General features: G+C 37.0%; 1 protein-coding gene across 1 annotated transcript; it reads right to left on the reverse strand.

The window, feature by feature from the left end:
* Positions 1-406: 406 nt before the first annotated feature.
* LOC124166760 (zinc finger protein 568-like) lies at positions 407-25,916 on the reverse strand. Its single transcript, XM_046544434.1, has 8 exons — positions 25,642-25,916; positions 25,216-25,368; positions 20,114-20,556; positions 19,456-19,701; positions 18,426-18,671; positions 14,582-14,792; positions 8,365-9,050; positions 407-2,527 (listed from the first exon to the last, which is right to left on the reverse strand). Exons 1-8 carry the CDS (start codon positions 25,780-25,782, stop codon positions 2,071-2,073), a joined length of 2,583 nt encoding a protein of 860 aa, XP_046400390.1. The 5' UTR covers positions 25,783-25,916; the 3' UTR covers positions 407-2,070.
* Between the last annotated feature and the right edge of the window lie 366 nt (positions 25,917-26,282).

Genomic DNA, 26,282 nt, shown 5'->3' on the forward strand with positions numbered 1-26,282 from the left:
CGGTTAGAGAAGTGACAAATAAGGCTCCGGACAATATTTCGGAAACCGACTTCCATTGGGCTTATGACGATTGGCAGATGCAACGAACTAAGTGTATTGATGCAGGAGGAATGTATTTTGAAGATTGTAAAGTAATTATTATGATAAATGCAATAAAGTTTGATTTTTGGAACCAGTCCCGATACTTATTGAATTGACCCTGTACACAGAGCCCAAGAGTGAGCTCCGTAAAAGCAGTTTAGACTAGTTGAGGCAGGTGTTTAGTAAATATAAAATTTGGGAAGATACGTGTTGTTTTCATTGACATTTCGCAGTGAAAGATTACCAAAAATGTGTATCAAATAAGTCAAGGTCCCAGCTTTCTCAATACAAAAATGCTCAAGTTGAATTAAGAAATGAACACGAATACACATCTAAAATTTTTTATTATTTCAAACAACACTATACACCTAGAATGGAATGGATACATGTTTATAAAAGGAACAACTCTAATTATAGGAACAGTTTAGCCAGAATGGAAAAAAAATGCAACTGACAAGCAACCAATTACAAGTTCTTTAAAACTTAGCATCAAATTCACAAATTTTCCATAAAAATTATATGCTTTGCATTAAATATAAAAGATAATTTTATCAAAGGATGCTCAACAGTAAATAAAGTAAAAAATATCTTTCTGTGCCATATTTCAACAGTAAAATCACAAAAACACTATTTGCTTAGCAAAGGTAGAGCATAAAATATATTTCCATACAATCAAAGGAAGTCAAAGAAGCTTTTTGAGAGTAAATTATTTGATTAGGAACTCAATATTGCATAACAAAAACATCCTCAATTCCACACAGATAAGAGAATATTCCTAATTTTTGTCTACCTTCCTTTGGTGACAATTATGTATATATAAAATTCTGATGTAAAAGCATGCATGTAACAAAAACATCATAAATGGTAGTGTATCTATACTGATTGTACACATATTTTTAAGCATATGCCATTTGTGTATACATAGGCTGGCCACACCAAAGTTTTACAATTTCCTATGAGGAAAAGGAAATAGTTAGTACATAAGTAATCACAAATACAGTGAAGAATAATAATCACATTTTAAAACAACTTTACGTGTTGGGATACACATAAGTAATTATGTAATGTTCACAGCTCACTATGTCAACATAACTTAAATAAGGAAAACAGGCAGAAGCATTTAGAAGATCAAAAATGATTTAAGTAATTAAGTCAGCAATAAATGAAATAAAAAACTGCTAGTAAATTATTTATGTGCCAAGAAATACTACAATAAAATCAATAAATTTGAATATAGAATGCTTTCATTGCTCCCAAAAAGTTCAGTGAATTCCATGCAAAGATCCTTTAAATACTAACATTAAAAGTTCTCTCAAGCAATGTTTATAGCTAAATTCAAATTAATATAATTTTAATGACTTAAGTGACTGATAAAAGGGAAACCATCAATCACTATTCAACACTTACTCTATTTACTCATTTGGGTAACACCACGAGGCTTCAATAGGGGAAACTTAACTGCTCACTTCAAATACATTCAAAGATTCATTAATTTCGAAGAGATATAAGTACTTATCTAATTAAGTACTTCATCAAAAACAACTCCAACCTTAAAAAACTTTTGCTTCACAACAATCTGTATATATAAAATGTATGCCATAAACTCAGCATGCTAACTTGGCAGCCTTTCTTTAACAAATGCATAACAGATAAAAAGTTTCCACCGAAAAAACAAAAAATGTGTAAAATTTCATGAGTGGGCAACAGTCTTTTTCACGACAAAAAAACATGCCATCATGTAAATCTTTCAAAAAAGGTATACTACACTCTCTTAAACTATTCAACTGAGAAACAATAATATTTTGTGAGCACCAGAAAATAATAGATTCACAACACATAAAAACTAATGCGCACAAGAAATGCATTCTGTTTAAGAAACTCTGGAAATAATCAATAACTTTTTATTAGTCACAAAAACTGTGAACTTTAGACAGAAAGTGTTGGAACACTTCCAGCATATTGTACTATAGCCTCTTATTCACATCGTTTTCAAGCATGACTGCAACTATGCTTTGACAAGTGTTTCTTCCTTTCAAATTCCATGCCACATTGTTGGCAAGTGTATACTTTGTTTCTTTTGGATCCCTTGGAGCTTTTATGGCTGCTCTCACCACTTGCATCATTCTTTTTAGAACCTTTGCCTTTTGAATGCTTTGATTTACCAGTTCCAATATCTTCACCATTCACATTATCATTGACTCCACCAAAAACAGTCGATGAAACATTTTCTGACCCATTTTGTATTTGAATATCAGTCGGCTCATAAGTGGAGTTACCCTTTGACCTTTTACTTGATGCCTTCCTCGTTGGGTTGGCCGAAGATTGGCTACCATCATCTAACACTGAGGCAATCCTTGAAGAACTTCCCACCATAACCACAGCATCTTTTGCTTGGTTTTGCTGATGCCGGCTTTCGTGTTTCCGACATTGCTCTGCTCGTCCAAACCTGAGGATAGTATACAAAATAAGTTGTTATAAGACACAAATTGGCAAAATCACATACATTTAGTGCAGCAATAAAATAGAACTCACACTTAATTATGCATATTGGAGGGAGGGAAGTGGTAAAATTCATGAGTACATATATAAAAGTGGCTCCATATGATCAACTTTCCAGTAATAAAATTAACTCAGTCGATTGCTGTAGTTAAAATGGCTAGTCTATGCTAGTATGCTAGCTATGTAGCACAAAAATAACCCAAAAAACTACTGTATTTATCCACTTTTTTCTGATTTTTGGACCATAGAATCGGAGAGAAATGTGGCTTAAATTTGAATGTTTAAAAAAATCATAAAATGAGGATTTAAACTTGTCATATAGCTGATGGAGTTTGAGTTGCAACTTCCAGCAACTTGATACTCATTTTGGTCAACAGATGGAAGCACCTACAATCCTTACAGGCAGAACGAACTCTCTATGCGTGGCCAAACCTCCCTTGCACCTCCTCTCGACCTTCACACTGCATACTGAGAGCCTCCTTTTGAAAGGAGGTGCAAAAATTGCCCCACTTTGAGGATATATGCATACAAAGGAGAGGTTTTGTGGTCTGTGCTAGCTTAGCAGTCATTTTGATTAAGCTAGATGCCAGCTAAACTCTAAGCCAGGGGTTTCCAATTTACTAGGCCACGAAGGCCACATTCCAAGTTCCGAATCACCCCGTGGGCCGGATAGCTAATTTGCCGATGACTGAGTTACATATTCGATACCAACGTCTATTGAAGTATCTGGTGGCATATTTCTTATTTACGAACATTTGAAGGTGACTTTGACATGCAGCACAGCGCTGCAATGCTCCTGGCGGCGTCTCACAGAGTTAAACCAGTGAGAATCTCGCGCTACTTGAAACGAGTGAGCGGGCCGGATGAAAGCCCTCCACGGGCCATATTTTGGAGACCCCTGCTCTAAGGGTATAGGTGAAAGCCATCCTGGATGCATTTAACTCTTCAAATTTCTTATACTAACTCAATATTTGCATTACCAAATTAAAAACTGTCAAATATTTATCCATCACCGTAATAATCTGAAAGTTCTTTGTTTATCAAATCAATGACTGATATCTGATTTCAACAATCTCATTCTTTCCCTGTTCAACTTTCACATCCTTGTCATAAAGAGGAACACAAATAGCTAGGCAACTGATTTCCTTATTTTCACAAGAACATCTTTTATATTTTCATAAGCCTTCTTCTCCAAGGCTAAATATGTGAAATTACATTCTAATGTATCCTTTGACTTTACATTCCCAAGATAGTAAAACTCTTAAATTTCATTCATTAGCAATGACTTGACTATATTGACATTGGCTTTGTCTTTAATTCTACATACATGCTATCACATTTATCTTGAATCAAAAGATATCTTACATGATTCACAGCATGGCTTCAGAAAAGCAAGATCGACAATTACTGCCGCATATCAATTGTTAAATTCCATCTATAATGCCCGAGACAAAAATTTACATTCACTTGGAGTGTTTTATGACTTGTCAAAAGCTTTTGATAGAGTCAATCATGATATTCTCTTACTTAAGCTGGCCAACATTGGAATGAGAGGAAAAACCTTGGACTGGATAAGATCATATTTAACTGGTAGAAAACAAATTGTGAAATATACGTGCCGGTCACAGGATAGTAATGATATCTCATTCTCTTCTCCTTTACATATTAACACTGGGGTCCCCCAAGGTTCCATACTTGGCCCCCTCCTGTTTATTATTTTTGTTAATGACCTACCAAACCTGTTTCCTCAACAGGATGTTGTGTTATATGCTGATGATACTTCATGTCTGTCACATTCTAGAAATATTTCTGATCTGGTAAATTCTGTCAATACTTCAATTTCCAGGATGGCTGAGTGGTGCAATACCAACCATTTATCAATTAACATTAACAAAACTGTTTTCTTGGATTTCCACCCCAAGAGTGTCACACCTATAATTAATCACCAACTTAATCTGATGAATGAGCCCATTACCCAAAGTAACTGTGTTAAATTTTTAGGTCTTCTGGTTTCAGACGACCTTAAATGGACACCACACATTGAAGCCATCATGAATCGAGTTAGCACTGGTATTTTTATGCTTAGAAGGCTGGCCCCATTTCTATCTCTTTCTACCCTCAAACTTATCTACCATGCTAATGTTCATGCTCATATATCTTATGGTATTATGTTCTGGGGAATTTCACACCATGCAAAAAAATTATTTTCTCTACAGAAGCAAGCATTGAAAGCTATGGTTCAAGTGCCTAAGAGGACTCCTGGTAAACCGATCTTTTTGGACCAAAAAATATTAACACTTCCCTCCATTTTTATCTTGAATTGTGCCACTTTTGTTAAAATGCATCCTGAGCATTTTCCAAGGAATCATGAATGGCATGACTACCACACTCGCTCAAAATGTGACGTTCACCTCAAAAGTCACCATCTATCTCTAGCTCTCAAGGGGCCTCATCACACTCCATCCATCATTTTTAATAAACTTCCATCTGAATTGAAAAACTGTCCCTCTTCCCTATTTAAAGTTAAATTATGTAAATTTTTAGCAGGTAAAGCCTAATATGATATTAGCGATTATTTAAATGATTCTATGTAATTTGTATTATTGTATTTATGTAATTTGTATCATAGTGATTTTGTGACGAAACCATGCAATGTATATTGCCAGTTCGGTGAATAAAAAATTATTATTATTATTTTTTCTTAAATTTTCTTCAGTTTTCACTGAGTAGCTTTAGTGTTAAGAGCACGGGTTTTCACCAAGGTAACTCTTCACTATTGAATTGCGTTGAGAAATTTTCTCGTGATATGACAGGTTGAAATTATTACAGCCTTTTGCAGTTTGATGTAAGTATTTGGATGGAGGTTGAGTATTTTGAAACTATTTTGTATGTGTTTTGGGATGATACCGGTAGCTGAGATGACAATTGGAGCTATATAAACCTGTTCCATATTCCATATTCTTTTTATTTCTATTGCCAGATCTTGGTACTTGTTAATTTTTCCTGTAATTGTCTTTTCGATGTTATGCGACAGTGGCACGGCAATATCAACTATGTAGCAAGTTCTATATTTCTTGTCAATCAACACTATATCTGGTCTATTATTAACTATAGTTTTATCTGTTTGAATAGGCAGATCGTAATAGATTTTAAATTCGCCGTTTTCAAGCACTGTTTCAGGGTGGTACACATAATATGGGGTCTTAGTATCTATTAACTTGTGTTGGTAGGCCAGTTTTTGGTGGATAATTTTTGCAACTTGATTATGTCTACTTAAATATTCTGTATTAGCTAGCATCTTACAGCCAGATATAATGTGCTGGATTGTTTCAGGTACTTGAAAACACCTTCTACATTTGTCATCTGTTATGCTTTTATCACCAAGGATGTACTTTGCATAATTTTTAGTGCGGATGACCTGGTCTTGTATTGCAAGCATGAACCCTTCGGTTTCTCCATAAAGTTCACCCAATGACAACCATTTGTTTGATGAGATTTTATCAACATATGGTTGATTGAGGTCATTGATGTGTCGTCCATGTAATTCCTTCTGGGCCCATACTTCTACCTTTCTATTTAATAGAACAGCTCCTGTGTTGGTTGCTTCATCGGTCGTGCCATTTTTTAGATTTAATGGTGTTAATTTGTTGTCGGCATATACTATTGATTTGTGAAGCTTCGAACTGTTTGATTTATCGTAGAAGAAATGTTTTAGTCCATGAATTTGGTTTTTGAGGAGCTGTTGTAAATCTATTAACCCTCTACCTCCCATATAGCGGGGTAGCGTTAGCCTTTCTATTGCAGCCTTTGGGTGATGTAAATTAAATTTTGTGAATGTTGTACGTATTGATCTTTCTATGCCTGCTATTTCGGTTTTGGTCCAGTCAATCACTCCAAATGTATATGTCAACACAGGTACCGCAAACGTATTGATGGCTTTGATTACATTTCGTGCATTTAATTCTGTTTTAAGGATGGATGTTAGTCTTTTATGGAATTCAGTTGTTAATTCCTTCTTGATCTGTTTATGTTGTATTGATTTTGCTTGCAGGAATCCAAGGTATTTGTAGTTCTCATTTGCTTCCATAGATATTATTGACTCGTCATCTGTAACATTGAGGTTACCATGCTTGATTTTCCCTTTTTCTATGTGAAGCAATCTGCATTTATCCAATCCGAATTGCATTTTTATATCCGCGGAGAACCTACTTGTGACATCCAAAAGGTACTTGAGCTGTATTTCATTTGAGGCATAGATTTTAATATCGTCCATATATAGAAGGTGAGACAAAGTAAAACTGGTGTTTGTACTATTTTTTATTTTGTATCCATATTTAGTGCTATTGAGGGCATTTGATAATGGGTTCAACGCCAGGCAAAACCAAAGTGGACTCAATGAGTCTCCTTGGAATAAACCCCGTTGTATATCAATGGTTGGTGTTATAAAGCCTTTACCCGATATATTGACCATTAGGGCTGTTTTCCACTTTGCCATAGTTGCTTCTAAAAACTTAATGATGGTGCCGTGGATTTTGTATGTAGTCAGAACTTTTAAGAGCCAATTATGTGGGACACTGTCAAATGCCTTACGGTAGTCAATATAAGCAACATGAAGGTTTCTGTTATTTTTGCGTGATTGTTGTAATACTACAGAATCAATTGTCAATTGCTCCTTGCATCCCATATGGAACTTTCGGCATCCTTTTTGCTCTTCTGCAAGTATATTATTCTGGTCAATATGGCTATATATTTTATTTGTAATACAAGACGTGAGTATTTTGTATATAGTAGGTAGACATGTTATGGGTCGATATTGTGTTGGATCTTCCGTATTCATTGTTTTGGGCTTCATGTATGTTACCCCTGTTGTGAAGAAATCAGGGAGGATTGTTGGGTTATTAATAATATCATTAAAAAATTTGGCTATGGCTCCATGTAGAGACGTAAACTGTTTATACCAGAAGTTTTGAATTCCATTATTATTATTATTATTATTATTATTATTATTATATATTTTCGAATTTCATTTCATCAAAGCAATGGACAAGACACTGAGTGTATAGGTCAGCACAAAATCTCACACCTATTAGCAGCAAAAGCATAAGCATTTTTACACCCAGCATAAAATTCGACATGAAATCATATTTTTCAAAGGATTTCATCCTTAGTATGAATTTGCACCTGTGTGGGTGACAACATAGAAAGTTACTTGTTATATGCAGTGTTTTGAAAAATGTCTGACACAGAATAGCGAAGTAGGCATTACTCTCCAACAGCAGCATAGTAATTACGAATTCTGTCTCCTGTGCCACAATGTGGACTTGAGATGTCAACACTTAGTTTGGTAACCCATGGTCTAAGATTCCCTAGGGAAGAAGCTGGCTAGATGAAGTCTGGCTACCAAACCTGACTGGCAATCAGGAGATCCTGATTTGAATCCTGGCTGAGCTAAGTAATTTTTCATAGCAACCCTAAACCTTGGTGATAAATTGTACCTAAGCAAGTGAATATGTAAAAAGTTACGAAAATGAAAAGGAGACTTCATTGATTTCCTCAGATTTATTTCATCTGCACGATATGTTTCAAACCGTAGAGGTACTTGATAATGACCTCTATGGTTCGAAACATGTCGTACGGACGAAATAAATCTGTGGAAATCAACGAAGTCTCCTTTTCATTTTCGTGTATTAATTTCCACATAGTTGAGCCTAATACAATTGAACGAATGTAAAAAGTTCTTAGTTATGGGCAGTACTCTGATCAAAAGTATTATTAAAAACGTACCTTTTACCACAAAAATTGCACCCAAATGGCTTCAAACCAGCATGCACACTTTTTAAATGTCTCTCGAGGTTCTCCTTTCTCGAAAATGTCTGTGGGCATAGGATGCAAGAGTATGCTTCCTTCCTCAGTACACTTTCGGAGACAAGATGTGGTGGAGATGGCGACCTCGTCTCATTTGTTGGCGAACCTGGATCACCGTAGGAGTCAACTAAACCATCGTCACTTTGTGGGATCATGGCCGACACAGCCTCCGCCAAAGGATGCATTCTGCTTCTGTGCCTATCCAACTGTTCCTGACAGGAGAAGCCCAGAGTGCAATATGGGCAAGAGAAGCTGACGTTCTCATGATCATCCAATCCTTCAATGACAGTGTCAACCACAGAGGTGGGCATGGATGCTTCAAGATCATCTTCAATACGGACCACCTGCCTTGATGAGGACAGTGTCAGTGAGGCAGCCTTCATCTGCTCCCTGAAATGACTACGGCGGTGTCGTACCAAATGTTCCCTTCTCGAGAAGGCTCGGACACAAATTTCACACTCAAAAGGCTTTCTGGGTGAGATTTGCATGGCCTCTGTCAAGGCTGTTTCCTGTGCTACTGCCTGAGATTGATTTTGAGCTCCATTTGATTGAGTTTCAGTACCAGAAGCACCTACATCCACCAATCCATTGCCATCACTTTCCACCTGTGTAAAAAGAAATTTTTGAGATGGAATTAACTCATAAGTACCCAGAGCAGTGAGTTATTGAAATACTAAAAAGTGGATGGGAGTGTTTTACAAGGAAATGTCCATTGGGAATCCCCCTATATCCTAACTACTTCATAAAATTTTCTCATTGCAAAAAATTATTAAATGGATGATGGGTGTTTCTAAAAAAAAAAAAACTTTGTGCAGACCACTAACGAGACAAATAAACCTTTATACTATCTATGTATACATCTTGCATGCTATTTTGGTTTGTTTACATATATTCTATCATGTAATACATCTTGTATCAATTTTGGTATTTTTGCATGTAAAAGAAAATATTTATAGCATTAATACTAATAAAGAAATTTTTACTATGATGGAACAATAAATTCAAACAATATACAAATCACTTTTCACAAAAAAAGGATATACAGTTGGATCCGGCTTTAAAATCTTTGCATTTCATTAGAGATGGGTCGAATAGCAGATTTCTAGAACTCGAATATCGAATTCAAATATTAAATCATTGCTCAAATATTTGAATACCTCGAATACTCAACGATGAATGCGGATGTGTTTGACTAGGTTGCCTATGCAGCAGGAAACACAAGATTTTGGAGAGTAATTTTGATTTCCTTTAAAGGATTCAAACAGGAATTTAGCTGATTAATGGAATATTTTAATTTTATGGAAACAATTGGGCATACAGTTGATTCAATTAACATCTCTTTCAAATATTCTAAGGGGACACACCACCTCGCGAAAAAAATGATTGTATGCCGTCTTGGCATTTACACTGCTACAATGGATTTCTGTCTGATTTTTACATTCTTATCTACCAAACGCCATTTCAGCAGCAAGCCCATCTGATACTCTTCTTATTTTCAACAGGTAGCTTGCTTTACCCCCACTCCTACCGTCAAGTGCTAGCGGCCAATCTGAGGCTTTTTGCAAAATGCACGTGCTTCTCCACCGGATTTTCTTCAATTATTTTCAGGCCATCTTTGGAAGTTCTCACGAGATAGCAGATGAATTCGAATTGCTTGCAGGGAGAAACCAAATATCCTGAGAAAATATCCCTTCATCTGTGACTGTGACAATAGAGATTTAAAGCAAAACTCATAAATTGTAACTTGTGCGAAAGATCCACAGAGAAAAAATCATTCGCCTGATCCCGGTCAAGGCGAAAGATTTTTTCTCTGTGTATCTTTCGCACGATTGTGCATTGCGGGTGACTCCCGTAAAAGTTATCACCGTGGCTAGTCCCGGTATACTTAAAATTGTAACTTGATACATATATGTTTTCGGAAAAAAACACTGCATCAACTTCCAAGAAGCTCAGCTGCGAGGATATCGAGTTTTGCCAGAATGCTGAGTCTCCATTGCATTTTGACATTTATTTCCTTGCATAAAATGCTTAAATAAAGTCAGAAATATGTCGCGTTTGGTCTTATTCTTTTTTAAATTACGCACACATTACTAATATTTCAATCCAATAAAGGTGTTATATTAATTGCCGAAAGTCATTGTTAGACACCTTTTGGGCTAATAGATGACTCATGCAGCAGCTGACCTCCAGAAATGGGGAACTTTGAAGCAGGTAGGCAGAAAAAGGTCAGTGGGGGAGAAAGAGGGAAGGGTGAAACACGATTCTATTAATCTCCTGTAACTTGATATTTTCTTTTGAAGCTCTTCATTTATGGTCTTCCTAATAGGAGGCCTGTGCGAGCTGGGGCCTTACGTTTTTTGATTTCGGAGAAGAGAAAAGCATCAGTGGAGAGGCTGAGGGCTGATGGATGGAGGGGGTAAAGGATTTTTGGGAATTGTGGTACGTAGTTACTATCCCAAGGCACTGAGGTTCTCCTGGTGGGGGAAACCAGGGATTTTCAGATTTTTTCACCAGATCATTTTCGGTTCCCCACGTCAAACTCTTTTCACCACTCTAATCAGCAAATTTGATGTACTTCGTCAACTTGCCTCTAACAGCACTGCATGCAATAAAGGACTTGAGTTATTTACATTTTTCCGAGTCAACTACCAACAGCGTGCGTGCAACAGTGTATGGCGTGAAATTCAAAGTATTCGAGGTGTTTGAGAGCATATTTTTCGCATAATTATTCAAGACCTCGAATATCAAGTATTTTCTAGTATTCGAGGTATTCGAGTATTCGCGGATACTATTTGCTAGAGATGGGTCGAATAGCAGATTTCTCGAATTCGAATATCGAATTCGAATATTAAATCATTGCTCGAATATTCGAATACCTCGAATACTAAACGATGAATGCTGGAATGTTTGACTTGGTTGCCCATGCAGCAGGCAACACAAGATTTTGGGGAGTAATTTTGATTTCCTTTGAAGGATTCGAACAGGAATTTAGCTGATTAATGGAATATTTTAATTTTATAGAAACAATTGGGCATATAATTAATTCAACTGACATCGCTTTATGCCCACTCCTGCTGCCAAGTGCTAGCTGACAATCTGAGGCATTTTGCAAAATACAAGCTCTTATCTCCACCGGATTTTCTTCAATTATTTTCAGTCCATCTTTGGGAGTTCTCACGAGATAAGAAGATGAATTGGAATTGCTATCAGGGAGAAACCAAATATCCTGAGAAAATATCCCTTCGTCTGGGACTGTAACAATAAAAATTTATATAAATTTTCATATAGCACCACTCATAAATTGTAACTTGATATATGTTTTCAGAAAAAAATACGGCATCAACTTCCCAGAAGCTCTGCTGCTCATATCGAGTCTTGCCAGAATGCCAAGTCTCCGTCCTATTTTGACATTTATTTCCTCGTGCAAAATGCTTAAATAAAGTCAGAAATGCGTCACGTTTGGTCTTGTTCTTTTTTAAATTACGCGCACATTACTAATATTTCAATCCAACAAAGGTGTAATATCAATTGCCGAAAGTTATTGTTAGACACCTTTAGGGCTAATAGGTGATTCATGCAGCAGTTGACCTCCAGAAACTGGAAACTTAGAAGCAGGTAAGCTGAAAAAGGTCAGTGGGTGAGAAAAGGGGGGGGGGGGGGCGCGAAACACATTTCTTTTGTTCTCGTGTAACTTGATATTTTTTCGAAGCTAAGGTCTTCGTATTATGATCCCTGCGCGAGCTGGGACCTTTTTTTTTATTTCGAAGAAGAGGAAAGCCTCATAGGGGGGGGCTAGTGCTGAATGGAGGGGGATAGCGGATCTTGGATCATCTAATGTAACTATTCCACGGTACTCATGCAGCATTTGACCTCCAGAAATGGGGAACTTCGAAGCAGGTACGCAGAAAAAGGTCAGTGGGTTAGAAAAGGGGGGCGTGAGACACGTCTTTATAGTTCTCGTTTAACTTGATATTTTTTTCGAAGCTAAGGTCTTCGTAATGCGATCCCTGCGCGAGGGAGGACCTTTTTGTTTGATTTCGGAGAAGAGGAAAGCGTCAGGGTGGGTGAGGCGAATGCTGAACGGAGGGGGATAGCAGATCGTGGGAAATGCGCCAATGCCACTATCCCACGGCACTGAGTTTCTCCCTATGGTTGTTTCATCTCCTGAAAAAGATTCAAACTAAGTGCCTGTCCTTATTAGCCATAAATGACACATGATAAACACTTCGTCTCATTTATACGAAACATGCGCGAGCTGGGGGCTTTTGTTTGATTTCGAAGAGGAGGAAAGCGTCAGAGGAGGGGCCGAGGGTTGATGGATGGAGGGGGAAGCGGATTTTGGGAATTGTGCTACGTAGTTACTATCCCACGGCACTGAGGTTTACCTGGTGGGGGAAACCGGGGATTTCCGGATTTTTTCACCCGGATCAATTTAGGTTCCCCACGTAGAACTGTTTTCACTGCTCTTACCCGCGCATTTGATGTAGTTCCTCAACTTGCCTAATACGGAGCTGCATGCACTACATTTTTCCGAGTCAACTACCGACGACGTGCGTGCGACAGTGTATGACGCGAAATTCAAAGTATTCGAGGCGGTACTTTTCGCATAACTATTCGAGACCTCGAATATCGAATACTTTCTAGTATTCGAGTATTCACGGATACTATTCGCACATCTCTACATTTTATGTTTTTCTGCATTTAGGATTTATTATTTGGGGTCCTGATCCATTCCACATTAGAACAATGTAAAATTATCCTTATTTAGCATTTCTGCATTCTGCGTTTTTCCACATTCATGGTAGTAAAAAAATTTCCACACAAGATTCTTTTGTTCGATTTAACATTTTTTTCATGACGTTTCATGCAAATTTTAATACAAATGGTTGAATTTCTGCTCAATAACAAGAAAATTCTCATTAAAATTTAGCAAGAGTCAATTGAATCTACTTTGGAACATCTTCATCTGCATTCTTCTATGAATGCAGTGCTGGGACCTTCACCTTGCAAGCCGGGTGCCTGGTGAACCACTGTAGCACGGTACAATCACTTACCAAGAAGTAAACCAAAGATTTATGCTATACTTGAGAAATAATTTCAATGCTACAACATTTAGATGTCTCGCTGAATAAATCATTCAAAGACTATGGGTGCAAACAATAGAATAACTGAGTGGCAAAGATTTGCAGAACAAACGCATAGCTATACATGCTTGATTATTTGAAATATTGCAAAAATACACATTTGGTATAAAAGCATTGCAGAAAGTGAAAGGAAACAAGGCATAAAAAAGAGATTCAAAAAGTCACAGCTGACAATGAAGACCATTAGCCAAGGTGTACTATCAAAAATGAGGAAATGAAATCACCTTATACCTAAAATGACATATTAGATGAATTTCTACACATTGACAATCAGAATGTACATGAGGAGTATGTCTCCTAGGATGATCAACGCAAGGAATATTAATGATTCAAAATGCATCAGCATTTTTTATAATATTTTTCACTTATACAATTTAATCTACTTTTTTATGAGTTCTATAAGATGGAATGTAAATTTGGGGACATTAATACACGATAAAAATAGATTTTACAGAATAACCAAACCTAGAGAGTTGATATGTATGACTTTGTATTATCTCAAAACATGCTAAATATATTTGCCATCACTGGGATTAATGTGCCTTCAAGGTTGTAATATAAGATCTTAAAATTGCAAGGTGATGGCTGCTCACACGATGAACAATGCACAATAGTTTCATGCAATCATTCAAGCAATATTAAAACATGCTATAACTTAATTCACATGATCATTAACATTACAGAAAATTCACTAAATTTGCATTTTCTGCAGTGAATGACGTTCATCTCCATGATCATTCAAATGATCTTGGGTAAGATCAATCATCAAGTAAAACAATATTTATTTTATGAAATATGATTTTATGCTTTCCCGGCAAATAATGTGGGTAAAATTTTCTCCGTTTTCTCCATTTTAGGCCGTTAAAAAACATTAACCCGGTGGGAATCCCAAGAAAATTTTACCCACAATATTTATTTTCATGAATATGTTCATAGGAATCGTCGACATTGAAGAAATGTACTCAATTAATGTACCCAACACAAAAACATACCTCTGTATGACCCCTGTCACCATTTTTGTGGCTACATGGATTCTCAGCCTTCATGAATACTTCTGGATGATGGCATCTCTGATGTCTGGAAAGATGTTCTTTGCGCGTGAATGGTTTCATGCAAGCCTCACACTGAAATGGTTTCTCACCCACATGCAGACTCATGTGACGTTGTGCATGCTCCTTCCGGCAAAATCCTTTGCCACAAAGCCTTGAAAGAAAATGACAAGTAAAAATGAGAGAGAGGAACAAACCATAAAACCCATTGTTATCTTCCACAAAGTAGGCAATATAATTATTGAAGGCTCTTGTACAGTGAAAACATAGTTTTATTACACAAATTCAATTTATAATTCTTGGTCAGGAAAACCATGATAACTCTCTGCCTACAAATAAAAACTAAGAAAGATAATTTAAATCATTATGAAATAACTAAGATCAAGTGAAATTTTAAATCGAGGTTCTTGTCATCATAATTGTTGAAAGACAAATGCCTCATTAAGAATGCCTGAAGCCATTCAACTCATTTTAGTCAGACACACTAATACATTCAACAACAAAATAAATATGTAACTAAATATGAATATATGTATGTAGTAACTGTAAACTGATATGCAAAGAATAAACAATAAAAATATCGGAGTATGAAATTCAGAATGCATCCATGTCTTTCATCCAATAATTGAAATACAGCATACTCCCGATTATCCGGGCTAATGATGGGGAGAGGCAGCATGAATAGTCGGAAAACACGAATAATCCAAACTTTTTTTCAGAAAATCATTTAATTTTTAAAATTCATATAAATCAAACGATTAAATATTATTTATGAACATTGTCTGTTATTTTAGATTGCTTTCCGGAATCATTAAGAGCTTTCATTTCCCAACCTCGATCTTTTTAGAGGCGAAAACGTGATTGTACTCGCATTTCTACCGCTCCGCGTGATACCTGGTTTCCGAAAACCACGCATCCATGGCTGCAAGATCACGGATTCAGAAAAAGGGTTTCCACAAATGCTTCAAAACCACTGTGCGATATCGGAAACTACACTGTCAAGCACCACGCCATGCAGTCGGCTCTCGCACAAGTTGTCCGAGATGTAACTGCTGCGGGATGTGGATCCGTGATCACTGAGCACAATCGCGCAATGCGATGCTTGGAAAATAGGGACACAGATCTCCCGTGAAGGCAACGGGCACGCAATCATGCCATCGGGCATCAGCGGTTATAGGAAACCAGGACTAATGGAAAATTGTCTACGCAGGCGATTGCCTGACTATGACTCATGCTATCTCTACTTCCACTTCCCTCGCTGCCTTCATTTCTACTATTCCCTTGCTCTCCAGTTTGACCTTGACTCGTCGCGGCTTAAACATGCCCGAGTGCGACGAAATCTCCGGTTCCCGTGGGCCGTATTCAACCGCATGCGAGGCCATGGCAATATTTGTGAATTTGCAATATAAAATATACAATTAAAGATCGTTAATAACATTTTCCTAAATTACAATTGGTTAAACATTGAAGAATCTTTAATCATTAATCAAGAGTTTTTTTTCCCGCTTCTGATAGTCGTCAGCACTGCTAGAGCAGACGTCCAAGTAGACTTGAAACATTCCTTATCAGCAAGTAAATAAAATAATTCCATTTTACGAAGGGAATTCTAATAGAAACAATAAGTCCTGTATAGCCTAGCATTAAAAATGCAAATATCCTAGTCCTTTTGCATTATTTTTATTTTTTTAAAGATCGCGGAAAACATCGAAAAAGTGTAAACTCATGCACGGATAAGCTGCAACACGGATAACCCGCAGCCGGATGATCGGGAGTCTGCTGTAAGTGGTATTGTCAGCAAAGAGTTGATAAATCTTAATAAAACTTTAAATAAGGTTTATTTTCTTCACAAACTGTAATCATTAAAGATGATTATATCAAGTGTAAAAGGGTTACAAAATTTTCACTCACTATGAGTACATAAATTCCTATGGAACAAAGTGTTTATGGCTCACGAATATATATATGTATTTGCAAAATAGGAGAAAATAAAGTCATGAAAATATGTCTAAAAACCATGCCTCACAATTAAATCGAAACTTGAAGCTTTTACATGGTGTAAGGGCTCCATATTAATCATGAAAAACACTGTTACTTCCACAAAATTCAAGTATTTATTATTATGCCTCACAATCTTTTTTATTCCCCTGTTTCAGCAATAATATGTATCTCATTGTAATGATTATTAAAATTGAGAAATTTTAATGACATTCGTATTTATCTAATGTTTATTATTACGCAGTTAATTACATTTCAGTTATTTTGTAAACCTTAAAATCTATTGGTTTATTTCTTTTATACACTTGCAATACAACCAATCAACAGTTTGGAGATGATAATACGCTACTCTTTCCATGTGACTAAATTCCATTCGAAAGATTATCAAATTCTGATAATAAGTGTGTCATTGCTTATGAAATAGAAAAGTATGCCTATGTAATAGCAAGTATTCCTTTGCAAGAATTCCATCTCACTAAGTGCCAAATCTCAAAGATTTTAGCAACATACAATGATTTAATTCATGAATATGTTTCATATAGACTTGCAACGTGCAATCTAAGCCAGATCAATGTGATTCCCAAATCATTAATGCCAAAGCACCGTGGTGACAGCCCTAGTGTGGACTCCAACGTCGTAAAATCAGTGCAATGGTTATCATTGAAGTAAACTGGGTTCCCAATATAAGCAGGTGAGAATGCAGAGCTTAGACAAGTGGGGGAGGCTGCCCCTCGGGTGAGCCTGGATACTGTGGATGGATTTTGCCGATGAGGGATGAGGAGTACTGAGAGTGAGAGACTGACAAGCTTGACATGGCCAAATGTAGGTATGTACTGACTTTACATGTAAAGGACGTTTTACACGGGGCACTTACTTGCACAATCTGACGTATGTACAAAGGCGCAGTCACAATTATGTCATATAAAGCGGTGAATTGCTAGAACACATGCGATAATGCGTGGACGTGAGAAGACAAAATAGCCCCTGTTCTAAATTTATTCCTGCATTCGTGCAATTCCACACCATTTTAGAAATACTTGCAGTTGTAACCTGGGCAATTCAGTGCCCCGTGTAAAATGGCCTTAATAGGAGCACATGGGCCAAGAGTATTTTAGGTCTGGCACTGTCAAAATGAAGTAGATTACTCATATAGAGAGGATTATCCCGAACGACAAACAAACGACTTATATTGTTTTCATCCACTTACTCTAGGGGCTAGCTACAGAGCCATGCTACCCTACTGACTCGGTTTGTACCGTATTTCTCCGAATATAGCCCCCCCCCCCTAATTTTGAGGCTTCATTTTCGGGAAAAGTTAAACAAACGCATTCGAATAAAGTTCCCCTCTTTACTTTTACCACAGGCATTTTTGGAAAAATAGGGGGGACTATATTCAGACATATACGGTAATTTTGAAGTATTCTCTCGGCTTTTGAGTAAAGAAAATAGGGGGCAGTAACTATAGTAGAAGAAAGTAAAGTGCAATTTAGCAGTCCCCTCCAATAACATCTATTACACCACTGGGTTGGAATACGGTCAGCCACCACCAAAAACGTATTTGGAACGCATGTCGACTGTTATGGTAGTTGACCGCTAAATGTTAGGCCCGCTGAAACTCCCAGGACAAGGCAATTAATCAATCTATCCCCTACACATACGATTCGCACACAAGTTTGATAATAGCACTTCCTGTCAGCAGATTTCTGAACCTACTGGCCTTGATGGCTCTAAAACCAAAAATATTCAACTCAACTCCAATTCTCGAGTACTTGCATATCCATTGCATATTTACCTGCAGAGGAAGGGCCTAGATGCAAGGTGGGTCTTCTCATGGCGAACCAAATCACTCCGTCGGTAGTAGCGCTTTCCACAATTCACGCACCCATACGGTCTCTCCACAGGATCTCTCCCTTGGTCAGAACTTAAACTGTGCGTTCTAACCCCACTGCGACCATTTTCCATTGTATCCCCTGCCCCACTTATCATAAAGCAATTTCCACATAAAGCACAGGGAAAAGCCCTTTTGCCAACAATATACCTAGAGATGAAGAGAATACAAGATTCTAGATGAAAATTCATTTGAATAATTGGCTTCTTTTCCTAAAACTTAAATAAATATATATAAGCAAGATGTACTAATTTTGAATGACACATAGAGAAGAGGAGTAGGACACTAAGGGTGCAAACATTTCTCAGAATAGATTAATGGTGTGATACATGTAGAAGCATGTAAACATATAATTAGTACAGATGGAGGTGGAATTAGCTCATTCATATTAATGAATACACAAAGTACTGACACTAAGGTGCACAAGCAGTCAAATGAATATTGAAAAGGAAATCCATTGACATAATGAAATACATACATATGTATTACAAAAAAAAGCAGCATATTGAAAAATATTTGGTGGCATTTCTCAAATTAAAATTGAAATTCTCAAACTGATTACCAACATCATTAAGATTTTCGAGTAATAACAGTCAGAAGAGCAGCAAAGTTGAATGCATTTGCTAAGAAATTTGAAAAAAGTGTTAGAAATATCTACTCTCCAACAAAAATGACACAGAACAGAGTGTAACAGAATAATTACACAATCCCAATAATTATCGTTCCTTTTTCAAGATGGCTTGGAGAAACAGGAAATGAATAAATAATATTGTGAATGCTCATGAAATAATAATTAGTGGACGTCATCAAGAGCAATAAAGAAGGCACTTGGTTAATCCTGACGAACTATGTCTTTGTCACAGAGAAAACTTGCACTAAATGCAAATGAGTCATCACTTTACTTACATGCAGATAATCTTATTTGTGGACTTACCTCCTGTGTGTCACAATGGCTGTTCCCTGCCCATCACTTCGACATTCTCCCAAAACCTTTTCAAATATATCCCATACTGGAGGCAAGAACTGCCTCGACTGCTTGATCATGGTTATGTCACACCCAGTCTCTGTTTTTATTCCGTCAATCACACTCTCACTGGAAACTAAGCACTCATTGTCCTCAGTAACTGCATTATTGGGAGGTTCTATCTTAACAATGCCAGTATCACTGGTGCTATTTGGGCTGCAAAATAAAATAATAAAAAACGGAATAATTGAAAAATCAAATGAAATCAACAATAGAAACTGTTGAAAAACATGAATTTAGATTGAATACAACCAAACATTATATTGTATCATATCCAAAAGTGGTCACGCATGAGCCTGCCTAAAATTGTATAAAAAACAAGCCATTCACCTAATAGATGTGAGAATTGCTGCATTATTTATTCTTCAAAACAGTTAATAGTGGGGTACAAAACATTTTCATATCAGCATTAGTACCTGCGAGCCAACCACTCAACCCACCATGTTACCACGATCCCACAACAATTGCTAATAAAACATCTTCATAAAAAAATAGGACCAAATTTTGAAGCTATTATAAACCACACATTGAAAAAAAAACTTTTAAAAATTAACATATATGTACTCACGGAAAGAGACTCTCTACAGCCCAGTTGGCCCCAGCAAGGAACTTCTCCTCCTTAATCAGCAGATAATCTTCAGGATGTAGATTCCCAAGCTGCGGCAAGAGTATCTGTGACAGATTGGTACCTGGACTGAGTGGTATTGGAAGGTCCCCCAGAGGCTCATTGAGAGCAATAGTAGCCTTCTCTTCAGCCGCTACATTAACTTCAGGCACAGTTTCAGTCTCAGCAACACAGGGAATGGGTGAGGGAGACTTTTCCCTCTCTTTGGTCTTTGACCCTTTCCCTCTCCGCACCTTCTTCGTACTCTCTGCAGGCAACTTCTCAATGCTCCTCTTTTTCCTCCTTCCTCTGGTTTGCTTCTCATCTTCTTTTGATGTACCAGCTCCATCCTCAACAATAACTTCTGGGTCAGTTGCCTTAGTGGTGTTGCATTCCTCAAGGCATATCTATAAGAGTTTGATTCATAAATACAAAATTTCACGCAAAATCAACAACCAACTCATTACATAACATAATGAGTTGTAGATTTAATGACTATGAATAAAAATAAGAGAGCTATGTCCAGTGAAAATAATAAAAAAAAACATTTCGGAAGCCGACACATTACAGAGAAATTGATAGCACATTCATGGATTTGCTGGGCTGTTAACATCAAATGGAGTTCCAAAACTCAGTGTCATTGATTCATGCATTGGCTGACATTGTTGACAAACATGTGCCTATTCCACTTCCATGAATTTTTTACATAAAAATCCATACATTTCAGGCTATTGGAAAGTATCGGCTCCTGCGATTCTTCACAGTAAAAAATGATCGTTTATTCCAATTCTCTGGAATAGGTACATTAGGGTGCTCCTTATTTTTAAAGTTTTCGAATTTCTTTTGGGGTGCCACCCGGTTTTGTTCCATTTGGTGAGAAAATAAATCATGAAAATTATTTTTGCAATAGGATACCGGGAAAACGTGCCGCATCGCATTTAAAGTTTTGAAATTTTGGAATTTTTGGGCATAACTGAAGATGATGTCACTCTCGGATTATTCTATCCCTTTTTTTGTCCACTACAACGACTCATTAGACATTGGCAGAGTATCACCTCAATTTTTTTCATTTTTGCCTTTTGTTTCCCGAGATATCGCACTGATAGTGCCACCCAGTCTGACACTTTGGGTGGCACGCGGGTTGCATACTCTCAATATTTGTTGATCATTCTCACTCATTGTAAAAGACTAAAATTCTTTAGATAAACTTTAAACTTCGTCAATATAACCTTGAATGATATATTTATATCTGTTTATTGCGAAAATGGGCTTAGTAGCAGTGGTTTATTCTCCATACCTAAATCATATATCTAAGTGCTTCTATCTAAATTCAGCCTTAATGCTCGCAAAATCTTTTACTTTGAGGTCCGAGGGGCGGTGATTAATAATGTACGATTTTGAGAAATTTCGTATCGGTGCCCCTGATTGTAGGCAACCCGCGTGCCACCCAAAGTGTCAGACTGGGTGGCACTATCAGTGCGATATCTCGGGAAACAAAGGGCAAAAAAGAAAAAAAAATTGAAGTGATACTCTGCTAATGTCTTGTGAGTCATTGTAGAAGACAAAAAAGCCCGATAGAATAATCCGAGAGTGACATCATCTTCAGTTATGCCCGAAAAACACCCAAAAATACCAAAATTTCAAAACTTAAAGTGCGATGCGGCACGTTTTCCCGGTATACGATTGCAAAAATAATTTTCATGATTTATTTTCTCACCAAATGGAACGAAACTGAGTGGCGCCCCAAAATAAATTCGAAAACTTAAAAAATAAGGACCACCCTAAGGTACATAGAGGGCTCAGAAACTTGTTATTGTAAGTAAAAAATCATAGTTTTTCAATAATTAAATAATAATTTTCAAAGAAAGAAAACTGTGCTGAGGGCTCCCAGTATGTGCTGCTAACCTGTCAGTCTCAAGTGTAATTATGGGAGCTTCCAGGAGGAGCTTAGCTCACTGATACGGGGGTGAGTATAGCACTGCTTTCCTCCTGGATCCTACTGCTCACCACCCAATCACTACTGAGCGGCCATCATTTTTCTGACTATACTCCCAAGCTAGTGCTAGCCAAGTAGGTGAGCAACGTAAGTTCAAAATGGTACCGGAAGAACTGTGAAGTCGGGCAGTTGTAGTAGTTATATGCTGCTACAAGTATCATGCGCTTGATGACTTAACTGTAATGTAGGCACATGAAATGTGATTTCCAGAGATTCTTTTGTTATTTATTTATATAATACATAAGGGATCCAAAATATCATTCTGTGATGGAATTTGGTCCTAAGCTGGTTAAGTTCAGATGTAGTCTTTGCTGAAAAAGGGATTTTTGAGTTGAAATATGTTTATGTTTCTTTAATGTCTTAGATGCTTCGAATAGAAATTCAAAGATATCTACCTACACAAATTACTGGGGATTTCTTGACCGGTTAGTCAAAAAATAAAACATGAGTACTTTTTCTCCTCAGTTGACTATGCTATTGTTTCAACATTGCCTTTAGGCCCATTTTACATGGGGCACATAATTGCACTCTAGCTGATGAACAAGCGAAGGCAGATTCAAAATTACATCCCTTGAAGCGGTGAATTGCTGGAACACATGAGAGAAAGCAAAATAGCCCCTGCTCTAATTCCAAGCTTGCATTAATGCAATTTCAACATTCAGAGCTAACCTGTGCAATGAATTAAATACAATGGCCTTTACGAAAGCCATTGTATTTAATACGAAGGTTGTACCAAAAGTAAGGTTCCCATATTTTTACAAATAGAAAAATTTGTTAATTGCTAACGAAGTCTCCATTTTTTCGACTCACTTTTGAAGAAGGTGCTCCAGCTTTTGTATCCCTAAGTTGAAGAAGTCTCCCGCCAACCTGCTGAGGAAGCGTGTGACCTCTGCTCGGACTACGTCGTCGCTCTTGAAGCGTTTGCCACCTAAGTGTTTTGTCTTGGGGGTGTAATGGAACCCACGTTTCATCTTTTGTGATGATAGACTCCAGAAACTTCTCCTTGTTGCCTCCTCCTCACATTGCTGAAGAAATTTATGAACACAGTCAAGGCATTGCTCCTTGTGTCGGTCAGTCAGCATCCGGGGGACCCAGCGGGCACACATCTTGCAATAACCCACCGTTTCTATTAAGTTCTTTTAATTGTGCCGTCAGAAGCTTCAAGAATGCAATAAACAAATTCATGGACAGTGACCCTCCAATCTTTGAGCAGCTCACCATTGATCTTCTAGACAATTGCATCCAAAACCGGCAGTCTTCCACTCCGTTCTTCATGGTAAACTTTCATACGGCCCTCAGCAAAAGCCCTTCACCATTTGCGGATGTGCTGCATGGACATGCACTCTTCACCAGAAACTTCAGTTAGTTGTCGATGAATCTCGATGGGTGGTATCTTCCTTGCATGGAGAAATCGGATTACTGCTAGATCCTCACACTTGGCGGGAATGGGGATCATCATTTTCATTGTTGACGGTTGCTAAGCGATTTATGAGCAACACAGTGAATCGCAGACTGGCCGACTCGAGAGCAGAGGAACCACTGCGCACAACACAGTTGTGGGATTTAGCCTATCACCTTCCCTCAACATTGTAGCTCATTGGGAACCTTGCTTTTGGTACAACCCTCACAGTAATAATCATGATAGTATTTTTTCTTGCCAAGAGATCATAAAAAAAATAATGAAAATGGTATGTACTGTCATAAATACTGAGAGGTAAGGCAAGTAAATGCAGGAAAAAAACCACATATACTCGTACAATGATACATTAGATTCAACAAAAAAGCCATTCCGTAGGAAGATGAAAATATTTTAAGTTAAAAAAGAGTCACCCAAGAACTCGTTCCCTAAGAAATACAATTAACTTTTAAAAATTTTCAAACTACATAAATACACTTTTAAATTTGACAATAGACTCCATTTGTTTAAGCACATGAGGAAGCTTTTAGTAGAGACGGAGACTCATGTTAGATGGCCCATGGCCACTTTTTTCACTGCACATAGGGCACTTACATGAATATTTTGTATGTTTGATTATTTGGTGATGTCTTAAGGTAGAGAAACAGTGAAATCAGAGTTAAGAGTAAAACCTTTTATATGACCTTTGACAAATAGAGTGGCATACATAATGTAGACATAGGTGTTTAAGGTTAGAGGCCATGTCATATGTAATTGATTTCGTACTATTGCAGCTTAGGAGATTCCAACACTCTCGATAAGGGCAGGATGTTAAAGAAAATAAACAGAGGCTGACAGAGTTCACAGGCCAGCTTTGAGCAATGAGACCAATAATTCTATTTTTAATTTTAAATATTTTTAGAGTCAAAGGAAAAGATGCTTAGAGAATTATGCTGAAGGTAACATGATATTAAAACAGGCCATAGAAGAGAGTAAGATGGATATCAGTGGTAATGGCAGCGTGGATAGTACAAATGAGGTAACAAACAGAACTAAATTTATTTGCTAAAGAGCTAACATGAGTATCCCAAAAAAAGAGAGTCATATGTACACCAGTGAACTTAACACAATCAACCTTGGTAATTGAAGTTCCCTGGATATTAAAAGAAAAATATTTGTCAGAACTTTTTGAATGAGCATGGTGTAATACATTAAGATTTATCAATGTCAACCACTACACTATTAAGTACGTTGACAATGCTAGTGCCCGCTAAGTTTATTTCATAACTGGCCATAATTATCACATAGAGCACTGAAAAAAATGCCGAAGAGCACCACATCCTACACATCTATTTCCAAAAATTTTGTTTCACAATGGGTTCTAAAAATTTTTCCAACAGAATATACAGAACATATAAAATGAATTACTTTTTACTATTACATATATTGACTTAAGTCTACGAATCAGATGGTATAATATTAATGTTACAAAATGTCATTCTCTATCCCACATGGCAATTTAAAATGTCATGCATATTGAACAAATGTAACAACAGACAACTGCACTGAGGTTTTCAATAATTCCATATATACTAAAGATTATATGAACCCCACACCCAGAATTCCATTAAGGTCAGAAGCAAATCACAAATTATAAGCTGGTATGAAACATACCTCCGGCTCGTGAGGAAAATTCTGTTCTTCTTTAAGAAATGCTTCCAATGTACCTTCAGCTTTTACGCAAGCCTCCCGAAAGTTGTAGAAATTTTCCAATTTGGAAACACAAGGTAGGCATACTACTTTGGGTAGATTATCTTCTCTATGCACCTGTAATATAGTCGAATGAATGACTACTGCAGAGGCAAGATGAAAGGAAAAACAGATAACCTAAAATATTCACTTTCAAATTATCAAAATTGATCGATGAAAATGTAAAAATTAGACGAAAAACATGAGAGTCATCCTATGAAACAGGTCTTTCAATCAACGAAAGCCTTCATGTTTGAAGGCGCCTTTACTTCCTGGGGTATGGAAGCATTAGAATGGGACAGAAACGATTTGATAAATCCTTCAAAGTAAACAAACAGTAGAAATACTTACAAAAATTGGTAAACAAATCCTAATTTTACTGGCCAACTGACGAACTTCTCCTTCGTCGCCAAATATGTGCAAGTTGTTATGTTCTACCGAAGTGCATAATCGACATAATCCTTCAAATTTATTTTGCCGAGGAGCAGACATTTCAATAAATTCATTGATTTTTAGAACAAAGCAAATATAAGACCTGAAACTTTTTTCAACATCGTTGACATTTCACATGTAGTATTTCTTATGTTGATCGGGCGTCAGCTGTTTGTAAACACGTCCCAGCAGCCGGAGCAGCTCTCGTAGTACTCGAGATGGCCACCAGGGACTACCGCACTTCACATTTTGAAAGACATTTAAAATAGCACGTGAAAACGCATCTTAAATATTAAATATTATCGAGTTTCCTCGGACTCCTTACAATAGAATTCAATTAAAATAGCAAGTAAACTTTTGATGTCTCTCTCCAATCATATGAAAAACATTAGGCGAACTCTGTAGATATTATTGTAAATGTCACAATGCCCGACAAAAATAATTGGTGTTAAAAACTCATTGGAAATATTTAAAATTAATTCAATTTCCCATAAATATCCGATTCCCTGGAAATAATTGGTTAAACATTCAGTAATAGACTCAAAGAAATAAATTTTATA

The sequence above is a fragment of the Ischnura elegans genome, chromosome 10 (genome assembly GCF_921293095.1).
Source record: "Ischnura elegans chromosome 10, ioIscEleg1.1, whole genome shotgun sequence".
NCBI classification, from domain to species: domain Eukaryota; kingdom Metazoa; phylum Arthropoda; class Insecta; order Odonata; family Coenagrionidae; genus Ischnura; species Ischnura elegans.